Source organism: Neopelma chrysocephalum, unplaced genomic scaffold (assembly GCF_003984885.1).
Source record: "Neopelma chrysocephalum unplaced genomic scaffold, ASM398488v2 Primary Assembly neopelma1_76782, whole genome shotgun sequence".
NCBI classification, from domain to species: Eukaryota; Metazoa; Chordata; class Aves; order Passeriformes; family Pipridae; genus Neopelma; species Neopelma chrysocephalum.
In genome coordinates, this window is record NW_020909887.1 from 7,970 (window position 1) to 24,428 (window position 16,459).

Below are 16,459 nucleotides of genomic sequence, written 5' to 3' on the forward strand. Positions count from 1 at the left end.
AAAATTCCACTTTACCAATAAAGCATTTTAGAAGTAGAAACTTTCAGTCCCTATTGAACCCCTCCTGGCTAGAATCTGTCTTTTCAGGGTCTAGTATTCCTGGCTGTTCATTGTGGCACTGCCTCTCGCTTGTGATGTCATCTCGGAGTAACCAGATTGAACTGGCCGGGAACCTCACCAGAGCTGCAGGCCTTAAGTTTACACTCGAATTACAGCACACAGATGAGCAATGAGAAAATGCCAGAGAAAGGGATCAAGTTTTCTACAAATCAGACAAAGGATCTTCACACAAAAATGAAGTTAATACTGAAGTAATTGATTCCCCTTTTTGAATGGCCACTGAGCTTTGTCAGTTTTAGTGGAATTGTTTAGCAAGGGGGATTTTTAAGCATTTCTTTCACTTACGGGTTTACCAGCATGATGTTCACAGGTATATCTCAAGATTGCAGTTATGAGGTAGAAATTTTGTACTGTGCATGCTAACTTTTAAAAACGTTAATATCTAAAAGCTCATCAAATCACATCAAGTTCTCTACAGCAATTTACTAAATTATTGTAGTGCCAGAATAGCTGGATCAAATGTTTTGTATTCCTCCAGTTTACTCATAACCCTCAATCAGATGGACTCAAAATGCTGGCCATTAGTCTACTGTGTATCCATCATACGGAGACATGGGTTTTTAGTGTTATTAAAATATGCAGGTTATTGCTGGCGAGGGAAGAATAACAGATCCTGCAGATACATAAGAACTTACAAAAAACAGTGGACCATTTGAAGCTACAGTCCACACTAAGGGGACATTAGTCACACCCTTCCCTCGGTGTCAGGCTCTTGGGACAAAGTGAAGTCCCTGTAGCACTTGAGCTCCAAAACGGGCTTTTGGGCAATCCCTGTCTGCTACACGCATTTTCGTACTGATTTCCAACAGGAGAGCAATACATGCAGCTGCCGAATTACTCTACCGAGTTGGTCGGCAAAGACCAAAAAAGTCTTATTCATTTCAGCGGGAAGATGTGCTCACTACACATCTCAGCAGGGAGACCGGGGGGGGAAAGGGGTGTTCACCCCAAGCCCCCACCCTCGGCCTCTGGCGGCCGGAAGGGGCCGCGGGAGTGCGGGGGGGCTCCGGGAGCACCCCGGGCCATGCGGTCACTTACAGACGTGGTCATCCATCCTCAGCGGCCTCCGGAGGCGGATGCTGGCCGGGATGGTTTTGTCCATCAGCTCTTCGACGCTCTGCAAAGAGCACGCCGTGGTTAGCCCGGCACAGCCCGAGCAGCAGGGCTTCGGCCGCGCCGCCCTCCGCCCCGCACGGCGCCTACCTGCACCCCGACGGTCCGCAGCATCTCCCGCTTCTCCGGCTCCCGCGGCCCGATGTGCCTCCGGGAGAAGTCATCGTGCCGCGGCAGGAGCTGCTCGATGCACCGCGCCGCCTCGCCGCCGCCCCAGCGCCGCTGCCCCGCCGCCGCCGCCCCCCGCAGGTGCCTCGGCGCCCCGTGGGCCGCCAGCCGCCCCCAGAAGCGCCCGCAGCTCTGCATGGCCCCGCCGCGCAGCCCCCGCCGCCGCCGGGCACTGCACTTGTGTGCGGGGGGCGGTGCGGAGCGTCCCCGCCGCCGGCGCCAATGGGGCCCAGGGGCGGTGCCGCGGTCGCCCCGCCCCACCGCCACCTGCCCGCCCGCCCCGCCGGCCCTGACCCCCCACCGCACCGGGACCGCCGCCGAGCGTCCCTGAGCCGGCTGTGCCCGCGGCTCCCTGCGCACGCCCCGCGGGACATTTTCCCAGGAAAGAGGGTTGCCGTCCGTAAGAGGCTTGCTCGAACAGGAGAAAAAGGTTTCTGTGTTTCCGCAGCAGAGCGTGTACTTGCTTTCGAGTGGCGAGCTTGAGAAGCAACACGTCACTGTCCACAACTGCTACTGCTGGGTGTCGGTGTGTGCGTGTCTGTGAACTTTAGTACTTGTCGTGATGTTAGTCTTAGGGAGCGGAGAGGTAACTGGTACCTGCTTTCCCCCCTCTTTCAGTTCTGTGTCTCTGAGGATATCAGCATAGTTGCAAAGTTGTATCTTTGTTTATAAACAGAACCAAGTGTAGCCACATTGAGGACATGTATTTGCATCAACGTTTTAATAGAATAAGAATGGAAGAAAAAAATATTCCCGAGACATATGTTGGTTTCATCCTAATTGTATCACAGGTGTGCCATCCGTCTTCTGAATTCAGGGAGATAACTGCTCACTACTTCCAAACCTAAAACTAAATTTACTTTGCACCAAAGATCACTAACTCATGCAAGCTCTCTACTCCTGTAGTAAACATGGAATTACTCCTCTGATATAATCTGAGTTATCCTAACTACTCCATTATGCAGGAAATGGCACTCACAATTTATACCAGTGTGTATTTAGAGTAATGACTTAAGTCCCTTGTTTCAGAATGAGAGAGCCCCAAATTAATACACTAAGCTGAGATGAAGCTCACTTCAAACTGCAAAGCTGTTTGTTGCAAGGCTTTGTGATATAAATCCAATACCAACTTTAGCAGATTGCTATTAAAATATAATTGTTTTGTTTTTCTCCTCTAAATGTATATATTGCTTCTTTACAAATATGATAGTAACATGAAGGGAATTAAAACTTTGCTGTGACTCTTAACTTGAGATAATATAACGAGTTAAATAGAAATATTAGAAAATACATTAAACCCACAATATTAACAAATAAATTCTTGTTATGAATTTTTACCAAAATAAATTTCTTTTAAAAGTTTCAAAGCTGTTTCAAAGCTGTTTGAAACAATTTGCAGGTTTTGTCCAAATATTCTTGCAGAATGTGTCCAAGTAATAAGCGTTCATCAAAATTTATCCCTTTTCTCTGGCAGCTAATATTGGCATGATATTTCACACAAGATAAGCCATTACAGTCAGCTCACTTGAAATGGTAACTTTGAAAGAATTGTTTCTTTAATGAGAGGTCAGAGTTTTATAGTTGCCTGTAGTGCTATAGGAATTGAATTCTGGAGGGAAGACAGAAGCATCCTAAGCATCCCAAATCATGTATTGTCTATCCACAATTCTTCCTCTTCCAGAAGTAACCCCAGTTTTAGTTCAACTTGAAAACTATGCTTTGGAGCAGGAAGACTGGAGAGATGAGCCAGTGAACCATGCAGTAGTGTCAAGGGATGCCCACTTCATCTGGAAAGCACCACATCTGGAGTGGTTTGTTAATACCTTCTTATTCAGAAACTCAGCACAGACTTCACCTTAGCATGGAGTATGTGCAATCACTGTGGTAAGGATACAAGCCTGGCTTATGTTCTTGATCAGTTAGTTAGTTCTTTACCACCTCCTGAAAACTGTATTAATGGCCTTAACAAGCAAATGGCAATCTTGAACAAGAGATGCAATAGAAAATGAAACACTGATATCAACTGTGAACAGTGCTTTGATGTCAAAACAATAAAACCTACCTAATCTTGTAGCTTCAAAAACCTATCACTTGAAAGTAATGGCCAACAAAAACAGTTGCTTTCATTTCGGCATGTACATCAGCAGAAAGAAGGAGGTTTCCTGGAAGAGAGGACAGGATTGCAAAACAGTGTCTTGCTATTATCACAGCAATTTTTGCAAAGCTCAGAGATGCATATGTCTTGGCCTGATGAGCTGACCATGCAAGTTGCTACGTAGCTGCTAGGGATGTCAGGTTTATTATATAAAGCACAAGACTCTTAAGAGAAGTGCCCTATACCTTTTAAATTAAAGTGACATGGTATATGTACTCTTTTTATCACTGTATATGAATGACTTGACTCCAGTTGTGATTTAGTTAAAAATTCTATTGCAGTTCTAATACTACAAAGTTTATGGGTGATGTTACAAATATCATTCTGCACTCTTCTTAAATCATGAATAACCAAAATAAGAAAAGTGTGTTATATTCTTTTAAGATTCACTTCAATTCTCTTCCATAACCCACAGCTGAAAGTCTACGCCAGCTGATATGCTGCTGGACCACTGTATCATAGAACATAGAGACTGGGTCAGATTACAGTGTTATGTATAATAATAACCTATTTCTGACACTGGCCAGCTACAGCTACCTAAGGAGGAACATAAGACTAGGCCAAAAAGATGTACTGATACCAATCTGCAATACTTCTACCATTAGTTATCATCCTGGGATTTCTGCTTTCAGGAGTCCGTAATGCGCTTTTTTCCCAAATTTATTCAGCTGAGCACTGAACCCATGTAAACTGTTAGTGGAATAAATATAACAGCTTACTATTCAAAAGCAGTTGTATTATAATCCTTTCTTCCTCTATCCACTACTCCTTAAAGTAATGAAAAGCACTAATAACGTTAAAGCTATTACAACAAGTGAAACAGATCATGCAGGTATCAGTACAGACTTAACTTCTACGTATGCTGATTTCTGTCCTGATGCAAGATTTGTTCTGTAAAAATCCCTCAACAGAAAGGAAGTTTTTAGCTGTTTACCATCTCCATGGTTGTTCCTGCTTATGGGTGTATACTGTAAAGTTTGCTACCTTTTAATTTGAAACATCTTTATGACAGTTTTTTTCTCTCCAGTAAGTGTTTAATCTGTAACATTATTCTTTGCTTTGAGTAAGATTTGAAAAGTACTATGGCTGTCATTACATAACAAACAACCCAGCTTCTTGTCCACCAACATCCCCAAGTCAGGCTCACCTCTCAAGCCTTTCCAGGTCCCTCTGGATGGCATTTCTTGTGTGAGCAAATGGCTGAAGAAGGCAAGTGTCTGACGCTTTTTATGGTACTAGATGTTAGTGTGTTTTCTCTGTTTCCTCTTCCAGGAATCACCAAGGTCCTGCTGTTCCCTCAGACCTGGTGTTCCAGGAGTAAAGGTTGACTCTAGGGTGTGGTCCCACAGGGTCTAGTAGCAGCGTAAGCCAGGTGCTGGTTGTAGGATCCATTGGCAATCCCAGGAAGAGATGAACCAAGTTCATTCAGGGTGTCCAGTCAGGAGCAAAAGCAGATGAGATCAGACAAAGTTTCATCTTGATTCTGAAGTCCATTTGGGAGACAGGGCTAAAGACAGTGGGCAATGGACATCTGAGAGACCAGTCCAGGATAAAAACTAGCTAGTGTGTAGGTTTGAGGTCTATCCAGATCACAGGGCCAGACTAGTCTGGAGCTGAGCATATGGCAAGATATCTGAGGGTCTAGGGCTGAGGTGAAATGGAGACCCCGGGTTCATGAGCAGTGTGTGCATGCCCTGAGTGAGGCTGGTCAGTGTCAGTAGTTTCTGTAGGTGCAGTTGGTATCCTGACTTTCTCCTGTAACAACTACATGGTTAGGTAAGGACTTTGCAGACTGGTTTTGCCCATTATTTAAAGAACTCCTGAATAATCCAGTCCTCTGGCCAAAAAATCTCTTAATCCTTCAACACAAATCAAACCTTTTTTGTAGTTCATTTCCTTTTATTTTTGGAGTTGGGTATATCCACATAAGAGATAAAGGGAATTAACTCCAATCACCACTGGTTTGATCTTCATCTGCCACCTTGCTCTTTCATTCTGAGACTAACTGAACTGCCAGACATCTCTGTGACACATACCCAAGCAGGGCAGCTGCTGCCATGTCTCCATGGGAAACACCTCTCCTCCCTGAAAATTGTCAGATTACAATCAATTATGTGTTTTGGTTTTTTTTCCCTTGCTATCACTGTCAATCCTTACAAATGGCTATCAATGTCCTCTGTAAAGCTTCCAAAGGAGAAGGCCAGGAGGATCTACACTGGATTTGCTGCTGAGTGGGTGATTTTCTAGTCTTTGTCACTTGCTATTGTTTAAGTTGGTTAAAAGGTAAGCTTGATAGACTTTGAATACAAATTCAGCTACTTAATATTGGATATGTTAAATCTTTTATCATGTTTTTTGTGTCCATTGGCTTTTAAATACTGAACTTGGCTATATGATTAGAGCATTGCCTTTGTAAATAGAGGTGTTATCTACTATGAAAACCTATGTAATAGATATTGAATTGCAGTAATTTCTCTTAGCTAATCTAGTTTTATTAGGCAATTAAAAAGTTCTCTCTGGCACAGAGAGAACTGTATACTGCTGACCCTAACAGGTGTATCATGACAACAATGGGAAATAAACATCTGACCTCTCTTATTCATACCTAGGAGTTAAAGGTATTATGCAAAAGAGTACGCAGATTTTGCAAATTCAGAAATTCTAAAAGGCTGAGTGGGTTTTTTTTTCAGATTAGCTTTTGAATATGTATAGGGTTTTATTTTGTTATTTTTACAGTAGAAATGGAACTATTACCTTTGTTTGTACTTCAGCTAGCACACCAATACAAACTGCTGAGATCACAGCTTCAGCAAAAACTTAAGTTTTCTTTCAAAAAAAAATCTCAGATCCCAGGTGTCTGTCTAGTTTTTCAAACCAACAGACGTTAATGAAACTAAGCATTAGCTTGAAAAACATTGACTAACAATCCTCCTCCCATTGTAAGATTAGGTCACCGTTCCTCATCTTTTAGTATATTAGTCTTTTCCCAAATTTGAACAAGATCCCCCAGCAATAAAAACCCATTTTCCTCGCTCTGTTTGAGGTAAAGGTTTATGAATTCCTCTTTATAAATCACAGAAGCTCCAATAAGGGCATACTTTTTCCTCTTTGCAGAAGAGAAGAAATCCTGCAGTTCTTTAGGGGAAATCCCCTTTTAGGGGTGTTTCTGAGTTCTCATCTCCTTAAAGAGGGCTGCTGCTTCCAGAGCTGTAATGATTTATGATTTTAAGAGATCACTTAAACCAGTTCTGCAAATGCAGGAAGCGATTCCATCAAAACATACCTTCTGTCACGTTCCAGGTGGCCTGTAATCAGTTAAGACATTTTGTTTGGTCATAGTCTGACTATACGTACATATACACAGGTTCGTCCATATAAACGCAGATGAAGTTTAAGTTTCTGATTGAATCAACATAAGATTTCATTACACCATGTCCAGCCTAAAAATAGGGGTGACTTTCTTGGATGAATATAAGTTTTGCTGGCCTGCCAAGGGATCACAGGAGGTGAGTATCACAGACAGTACAAGGCAGGGAAGCAGGACTGCACAGTGAGTATACAGGAGTGAAAGACATAAGACTGGTTCTTCTGATAACCAGCTAGCAGCTGCAGAGGTTGGTTCTGCTATCTTCCTGAAGAATGTGTGCAATTGATTAGAGTATCTGATATTTTGCAAACTCTTAATGAACAAATCTATGTGATCTCTTAAAAACAGACCAAGGTTGAATCAGCACTGAAGAATCTGTCTCTGAAATCAAAACTGAATAAATACTTTAATGTTACATAATATTTTAGTTAACATATAACTTAGAAAAAGATTTAGATGTTGCAATGCCCTAGTTGTGGTATTAGAGATCTTTTTGCTGTTCCTGTTTAAAAAATGAAAATAAAAACTACCGAACATGGCTAAAATATAAGCTTTTTAAAAGGACTGATTCACATACACTTACTAGAGGCTTCTTAGGACTCAGCCGTATCTCCTCTAATAATCCCGATCACAGTAAGCATGCTTTACCTTGGGCTGATGTGACCTCACCATGACTTCCCATTCACTTACATTCCCTGAATCCTTCAGGGGTTTCACATGATTTGTACAGCCATGATTCTGCAGCTCTGGCTAAAGAGCCATGCATTAATGTTGATTCAGTGTAGTGAAGCATCAACATACTGTGCCTCTTTACAGGATTTTAAAATGGTAATGAGCCTCAGCTAATTCAGAAATTTGTTATTTAATGCAGTAGAGTGAGGCAAAATCCTGACTCAGGTGGAGAATGAACACCTGTCAGACTTTGGGGAGCAAGTGGAATGGCAGACTGCAACAAGGAGATGAAAAGTGCAGCTTGGGATATCTACTTGACAGATTTATAGGAAATGCTGGTCACTGTCAGTATGGTTTATTTGGAAAAAGGGTAATGGAACAAGTAATTGAAGAGAGTAGAGACTGAGACAGGACTGACCAGTGGCAAAGACTAAGAGAAAAGAATTGAGAGTTAGGAATAACAGTGAGTGTAGCACTGAAAAAAAAAAGTCAAATAACTACCTATTTACTAAATAAGGTATGTGTCCTAGGGAAAAAAGAGTGACTTTAAATATTCTATAAATATATTCTAATGCATATGGCTAGAGACTAGATTAAACTTGCAAAGGAAATCCTAAATCTTTATTTCATGATTTTCAGTGTTGCATGTTGTTTGCATGTAAAGTATAGGTGATAGGTAATCATCTGTAATTAAAATGGCATGGCAATATACAGTGACGGGGGAAGCTGAGAAATCTCAGATGCTGCTAACAATTCCTTTGCTGTTTTTTAAAATAATGATGATAAAGAAAGGATACATTATTTCATATAATTTTTTCATGACAGACGTTCTTCCAAAGGATGGCACAGAAGAATGTTAACTGATAGATGAAAAGAAGCAAGAGCAAGTTGGAATTTTCATAGTACTAGCTTCTGAAAATTATGTAGTTTCATATTACATCTGATCTTATAGAACTCTATACCTGCTACCCATGGATTTATCTGAAATGTGTATCTTCCAATGGACACTGAGTTAATTAAGGGTAGCCTGTTACTACTGTTGTGATGAGAACGTTAGAGACCATCATTTTCTAACAGTGCTAATACGTTAGCCTGCCTAAGTGCAAATATTTAAAATGTATCTTCTCTGTGCGTATGTTTACCAATTGCAAAATGGCATTATGCAACTCTGTCTTTGCTAATCTTTTAAAAAAGCTGAATTAAATAATAGGATCAACTCACCTTTACTTTTTACTCGATTAAGGTTTCCATGAATCAGAAACAGGGCCTCTGAAAATTTTGCAGAGGTAAGAGCACAATCATACTTCCTTATCTGAATGACAGCTACTTTGTAAAACAGTGTCCATCACAGTAACCTCTGCCATGTGATCATAAGGAGCTTCCAGAAATAAAATCTATGACCCTCCTTACTGTTTCAACAGAAGACTTGCCTTCTGTTGATCAACATCAACTCTAGAACATAATTAAAAGACAGAAATATGTCTTTCCAAAGAAATAGTCTGGGCTCATTGGTAGGGAATACACTGGGCAAGGAGTACTGGCTAAAACAGTCTGTACCTTCCTGTCTAAGCAATTTTTAATCAAGGTGAGCAATATGCACTATTAAATGGGACTTAGTACTCAGAAGCTTTTAAAGTAATTAAGAGCAATAGTGACATTGAAATAAAAATAATAGAATAATTTTGCTTTCCTAGTCAGTTCTTATTAACCCATTTAGTCACATATGAAATAACCAAAGAATTAAACTCAGGTCACCCATTATTAAGAAGTAGATAATAAACCCTGAAAAATTATTACCTTACCTTTTAAGTTTATGACCAGTACCAAGGAATATGTGTCAGGTTTCTCTAAGAACTTTTGTTTATAAACTAGCCTGAACATTTCAGTAATTACTAAGCACAAAATAATAAGAGAAATGAAATGGACAATGGATGAAGAGATTTGAAATATCTGTGTAAAGGTAAGAGCAATATAATCTGCAATTGTAATTGCAATCTATAATTGATCTATGAAAACATATATGAATAGTAGTATTTGTGAACACGGCAATTAAATGTTCAATGAAATAGATGGTTGTCTGGTGAAAAAATGAGAATTTACAAAAGCCTGTTTAACTAAAAAATTCTGAGAATCACAACTTTCCCTGTGGATACCTTAGACCATTTTCAAATGCCTTTTTATTTGCTGCTTGATGAAATATGAAGTAAATCATTTAATAGCAAGTAATGTAAAACTGATATTTCTTTTCCTTCTTCTCATTAATAAGATTCTTCATAATCCTTTTTTTAAGAAAGACCCTTTAGAGGCCAACATGCTGTCAGTCATATGACTGTACTTAACAGAGAACTTATCACTTAGCAAGAAGTAAAAAATTATTGTAAAGTCTAATCTCCATTGGTCCCCCATCCCTGTCCCACAGTGTCCATGTCTGCCCCTACCCACAGGGACCCAGTCATATTTCACTATATGCTCCTGTGCCCTGCAGGACCTGGTGAGCTTGTTTTGATGTAGGATTTAGAAGCTGAATGCTGTTGGGTCGTGAACTACTTCCTGTACACTTGTTATGACTGGAATAAATCCTAACGCTCCTCATGATCTTTGCTTTCTGATTACTCAGTGTTCCTCTTTGCCAGTTTCAGAGATCTTCAGGGAGCTAAAGGGTCATGGAGAGGACATTTGTGTGGAGTGAGGGAGGCTTTTGGTGGGAGGGGATCTGCTTCCCTCCCTGGTAAATAAGTATTATCAGTGTGCTTGGGCTTGTGAAAGTACAAAATGTTAAATCTGAGCATCACTTTGCATTGATTCAGAGATAGATACAAATAGTCCACAAAGCTGTAATGGATAATACTCCAGTTTTAACAATAATAATAAACAGTGTGAAAAACATTTGTTTCATAGCTGTTTTTAGAAATAACAATGAAAAGCACTATTTTAATGCTGACTGTCTCTCACTCTTGCTCAATTCTGTTCTGAAATCTGGCCAATATTTTGTGCTTTTGGTTTATCTAGGACTGTTGAATGACCCACATTTTTAGTTAAATAAGTACAGAGGAGGTATTTGGTAGAGAGTACAAAGATTTCTATTTATTAGCAAAGTGTCTTTCTTTTACCTCTCTACTTCACAAAAATCTCTGAAAATGAAATCATTGCCATCATATCTTCCACAGGTCAGATGATATTTCCAATAATTCATATTCTAACAGTCATTTCACTCCCATATTAACTAGAGCACACATTATATCTGCTTTTTATTTTATATGGAATAGAATATTTTTCTCTTTGTAGACTGCTACCAACATTTTTTTCCACAAATAAGAAATAAGAATTGGAGTCTCTTCCTTCCCAGGATGGTCTCATGTGCTAAATGGAACTTGCTTCTGATGTTTTGTACCTTCATACTCTTTTGTAATGGTCACGGTTATGTTGTCCAGCCTCTCTTTAGCTCACTAGATCAGTTAAGCAGTGTAAGGGTTGGTGCTAGAGCCCAATGAAACAAACTTGTTTGCAGCTTCTCAGAGTTTAGGAGAGGTTGCTCTCAGAGGATACAGTTGTCTAATCATACAAGATCAAACCTCTTCAATTTTTTCTTAATGTGTCATTTTTTTCTACCAGTGATCATAACTTTTGCTAAAACATATGTACCTAAAAAAACCTCACTTGATTACACTTTGTTGAGCTTCAGATGACAAAAAACAGAAAAAGAAAAGGCCAGAAAAAGTAGTGAAAATTATCATGAGTTACAAACTGATAATCAGAAGGGGTAAAGAAATCAACCAGCAGGAAAGGAATTCAATATTTGTACATTTCTACTCAGTTCAACAGGAAGAATACCAAAAAACAGTATTTCAAATCCTTTTTCCTTTAGGCATAAACTCTGCCAAACAGGTAATAAAGTTACTTGCTGTAATGGCATCTTTTTCCTATTATTAGTGCTTTTGTGGAAGAATAGCAGATTGGTGCTCCGTCTTCCAAACTTAATTCAGGCTTGCAACCAGCAGCTAGACCATGTGGCAGCAGGCAGGATCCAAGAAATCCAATTCTTTCAAAAACTTGCCTTCCATACTTAAGCTGGGAAAATTAATGTATCAGTGGATTTCAGAGAGCCTAAAAATTACAATTATCCTTGTTTTAGTTATTTAATTTCTTCCTTGTATACCTTTCCTTTTCCTGCTTCTTTTTTTTGTTTGTTTTGTTTGTTTGTTTGTTCTGCTCTGCTGTCCTCATGTGCTTTTTGTTTTGTTCAAGTTTTCCTTTAGAGTAGTGTCATGGTTTAGGTCCAATTTAGTGCACCCACTGAAACCATGGGCCACTTGCTCACTCACCCCATTCCCCTCCCACCTTCCCCCTGTGGCACACTGGAGCGGAGAAATGGAGGCACAAAAGGTAAAGATCACAGGCTGAGGTAAGAACAACAGCAACAAGCTAAGAAAAAGAACAGTAACAGGAACTATATTAATGTCAGAGGGGACTAGGAAGAGGCAAATCATTCACACAGAAACAATACCAGACTGCTCCCTCCATCTTGCTATGCTGATCCAGAAGGAACCCCTTCTCCCAGGAAGAGACTCCCTTCCCCCAGCCTCCAGTAATGATATGAGGTGGTATAGAATAACCCCCGGAACCAGGACAAGTAGCCTTCCCATTGCTCTGTTATTTCCTTTGCTTAATGACATTTATCTTTTTTCTTCCTTCTCAAAGGTACAAACACCAGTCTGAGGCCTCACTAAGCACCACCACGCAGCCTTAATTTACATGTAATCTTCTTTTCTTTAAAACCATAGACATGAATTTTCATGCACATGGGTGTCTGTAGAAAGAACTATAATATTTGCTTTAAAAAAAACCCCTCATGTAATAAGCAATACCTAACCAGACTAGCTATGGTTACTATTTTCCTCTTCTGCTGTTTTTGCTATTAGATTTCATTCATACTCTATGGTTTTAGAAAACTAACTTTTTTTTTTTACAGTGTTCTAGTGTACCATAATATTGTACTGATACATTTTTTAGCATTACAATTTTTTGCAGCTAACTGTAAGTAATTTGTTAGTAAGACATGAATAGTCTTATCTCTGGCACTGCAGTATTTCACTGTTGTCAAGAAAGAAGAAATTTTACTTTTCCTTTTCTTTTTTTCTATCTCTTCTTCTGTTCCCATTTGTGAGTTTCCTCCTCCTTCCTTGTATAATGAATCATTTCATCTTGCTAATCATTCAGGAAACATTTTTCTTTTTCTGGATTAGATTTCTGCCTAGTTAATGAGTTTGATCAGCTAACAAAGAAGTCTAGTAAATGTTAGGAATGTCTCAAAGTGAGAGACAGAAGCACCAGCAACAAGCTGTTAGATTCCCACGATATCTATTGAAATTGCAGTCTTAGTGTTAGGATTTCCATTTACGAAAAAATGTAAATAAAGTAGTAACCTGAACTTCCTGGAGTGTCTTCTAATAGTTTTGGCTGGAGTGGGAATGTGAGCTTTACCATATGGGAGTTTTTATTTTGCCAGAGTCAGGTCCTCAATCACTTGAATTTCATTATTTGTAGAACCATCTGTAAATTGACCTGAAAAACTTTTCTTACAAAATTTATGAAAACAAGTAGGGTTTGTTAAAAAAAAATTTTTGATGCATTCCTCCTACCATAAAAAGAAGAGAAGGATATAAAGTAGGTTCATGACAACACACAGAGTAGACTCTTTCACAGGTTCATGAACTGGAAACTACATATCTTGCCTTGCCATTTGCTCTTACATTGCCAATTACTGTAGTGTGATGGCTACTGTAAATGTGATGAATGTCCAGTAGTGACACTCAGGAGAGCTGGTTGCCATAGCTGTCAGATCTGACCTGTGTTTCATTTCACCTTGGAGTAGGGGAATGGAGTTCCTTCTGGAAATGCTGGGGCAATAATTTGTTTAAGTCTTATGAGGTCTTATACAGTATACTCAATGTTATCAATGCCTTGTCAGCGTCCCACCTGTTTGCCTTCCTTTTTTTTCCTCTTTCTCTTTTTTCCTCTGGCTTACCAAGGTCTTTGCGTGGATGCTACTGCAAATAAGCAGCAATTTCGCAGGATACAGTAACTGTTACTATATAGGAGTGTTACAGCAATTTGATAGGAAAACTAAGATTGTAGGATGTTAGGGAAGATAGGAAGATCACAACAGCTCATTTAATTTCTGTATAAATTCAAAGTGTATTCATGTGACATCTCTCTCAGCAAGAACACCAAAAAAAGAAGAAAAAAATATAGTTCCATCTACAGCTGAATACTGTCAGCAGTACTTTTTCTAAAGAATGTAGCAATCCCCAGAATGCCTTTTAAACTGGAAAGCAGGGAGGCACATCCTACAAGTATGACAGAACTTAGCTTCCTTTTACCTAGTTGTGGTTGTAAGATGTGAGACTCTTTTCATTAATCGTATTTCCTAACAATATCCCTGATATTGCCCAGGTAGTTTAACTCCTCTAATTGGAAGAGAAATTATTCAAAAAGGTGCTTGATTTTAAAGCTTCTTAAAAAACTTTAAGAGACAAACAAATGAAAAGTTGTACTAATAGAAGGATGCAGATTACAATCAATGGACAATGAGAACCATGTTACCACCGATGGCTTGAACTGATCACTATTGAGAATGAGAGATGTCACATACTCTTCTGTTCACACAAGCTGCCTTACGCTTTTGTGACATCTCTGTGCACTGAGAGGCTCCTTCTATGTACTGATTAATCTCCCAGTTTATAAAAAAGTTATATATATATTTTTAATCACTTGATTATTTAGATAAGTCTGCTCAGGTAGGGGGTCTAGCAAGCTTCAGAGCTGATGCGGGACAAGGGGTAGAAGCAATTGTGTGTGGTTATATGTGTGGGGGTGCAAATAGAAGAAACACAACCTCATCTCAGTAGGAGCAAGCTGTTTGGATTGACCGAAGCAGTGTTGGGAGAAATACCCTGATTCAACACCACCCTGTGCCCACCATATTTGGTAGCAAAAAATAGCAAAAGATGACACTGTACATTGTGAAAAAGCTCAGCTTCTGTATGGTTATGCCTTTGAAATGCATAGAATCTCACCTTTCATTATCAAGCTGTGTTTTGGAAAGCTCAGTATCTGGATGCAGCCCAATATCAGGAACTTGCATATCTGTTTTAGTAATCGGACTGTTTTATTCTAATTGGGTTACTTCACCAGTGCTACTGTTAGGTGAGGTGAACAGTTCCCTCCTCATATTCTTCCTCCAGATTAGTATTCTCCATACAGTTAATCTTGGGCCAAAAGAGTGCTTTAGAACATTTACTGCAATACCATGTGCCTACATTTCCTACATCTGTCACCCCTATTAATATTGCTTGCCTCTCTGTAACAAATATTGCTTGCCTCTCTGTAACTAACTGCTTCCTTCCTTATTTTCTTTGTACTGTAATACCCCCCAAGTACATTTGAACATCTATTTGGGGTATGTAGTCTTCTGTACATTCTGTAGCTGTCTGATGTAGCTTTATTTCTCATATTTGTAAAGACTTTTTCATTGTGTAGAAGAGTGGGTAAGTTTTTCCTTTTTGCTAATCTTTTTTGTATCAGTGGTGTCAATTAAGCACACTGATGTCTGTGGAAAAACGATTTGACTCATTGACTTTTGCTGTTAACAACCATTCTTTATTTCAGGCATAATGATTAAACAACAAAAAAGTGATTACACAGAACACACCAGAAATCAAAAAATGGGAATTAGCTGGCACCACCGCTCACAGAAGGATTAACTGACAATGTTGCATGACCCAAAGCATTTCACCATCTGTACTTTGCAACACATGGAAGAGCACACTACAGCGATAAAAGAGACACAAAAAGAACAAAATCTATGTTAGCTGTGGCTCAGCTGGAAAAGAATATTGCTTGTAGCAATAGGCTCTGAGATCAAATGATGAATTTGCTTGTTTTAAAAATCAAATAAAAGTATGAACACAGGAACACTAATTTGTTAATGTGTGCTTTCAAAAACATGAATAGGAATTTAGAGCAAAGTTCTAAGGTAGAAATACAAGAGAATTAAGCTGATGAAAGACTTTAATTTTTGTGGAACTTCTGACCGTTTCTCATCTTTTCTTGGATAACCTCTGGATTGGAGCCATCACTGATGTCATTCAAGTTGAAAACCTTGGACTGTTGTCTCTTAAAATGCCATCATTATCCTGAACAGATCTTTGAAAGCCCCCTTATGTCTTAAAAAAAAAAGGCAGAAAAAAATTCAAGGATTTACTATTTCGAAATGTTATATGCTGATATATGTCAGGTCTACATCCAGCAGATTAATTCCACCAAAGCAGAGTGGGAGGAAAACCAAGAAACCCCCAAGCTCTGCCCAGTGTATCAGCTTCCCGTTGTTACCGAAGCCCGTCCTACTAAAATGGTAAATAAGGGTTCCTAATCTCTTATGAGGATTGGGAGTTTACACAGAAATGAAGAGCAATGCGATTGAAAATAATACATAGAATGGGTATACAGAAATAGAATAAGAAAAACTAATCAACATGAGAAAACAAAAAGACCAGAAAAAAGGTCATCAGCAGTGTTTATATACCTTTAAAAAACAGTATTTTCAATTTATCCTTCTTCTGGATGTGTTTCTCTTAATGAATTTAAATCATACTTATCAACCTGCAATTAGTATTTATTGCATCACTGATTTTAGTATTTTTCCATTTACCAAAGTCACTTACTGCATTTTTAATGGAGTAAAAAAAGTACCAAGATGAGAATACTACTCTGCACATGTCAGAAACTTTGCTGGTTTAATCCTTATTTGATTCCAGTATAGCAAATGCTATTCTTTATTGTTTTACAGAAAAAAAAAAAAAAAA

General features: G+C 39.1%; 1 protein-coding gene across 1 annotated transcript; it reads right to left on the bottom strand.

The window, feature by feature from the left end:
* Positions 1 to 1,126: 1,126 nt before the first annotated feature.
* Positions 1,127 to 1,581, bottom strand: LOC113979365 (glycine dehydrogenase (decarboxylating), mitochondrial-like). Its single transcript, XM_027706779.1, has 2 exons — positions 1,324 to 1,581; positions 1,127 to 1,237 (listed from the first exon to the last, which is right to left on the bottom strand). The coding sequence occupies exons 1-2, from the start codon at positions 1,537 to 1,539 to the stop codon at positions 1,151 to 1,153; spliced, it is 303 nt and encodes a 100-aa protein (XP_027562580.1). The 5' UTR covers positions 1,540 to 1,581; the 3' UTR covers positions 1,127 to 1,150.
* Between the last annotated feature and the right edge of the window lie 14,878 nt (positions 1,582 to 16,459).

Bases quoted from the DNA above. Each gene is read 5' to 3' on its own strand.
- LOC113979365 (XM_027706779.1), bottom strand. From the start codon at position 1,539: ATGCAGAGCTGCGGGCGCTTCTGGGGGCGGCTGGCGGCCCACGGGGCG. The intron at 1,238-1,323 runs GTAGGCGCCGTG...TGCTCTTTGCAG, and splicing joins TGCGGACCGTCGGGGTGCAG to AGCGTCGAAGAGCTGATGGA.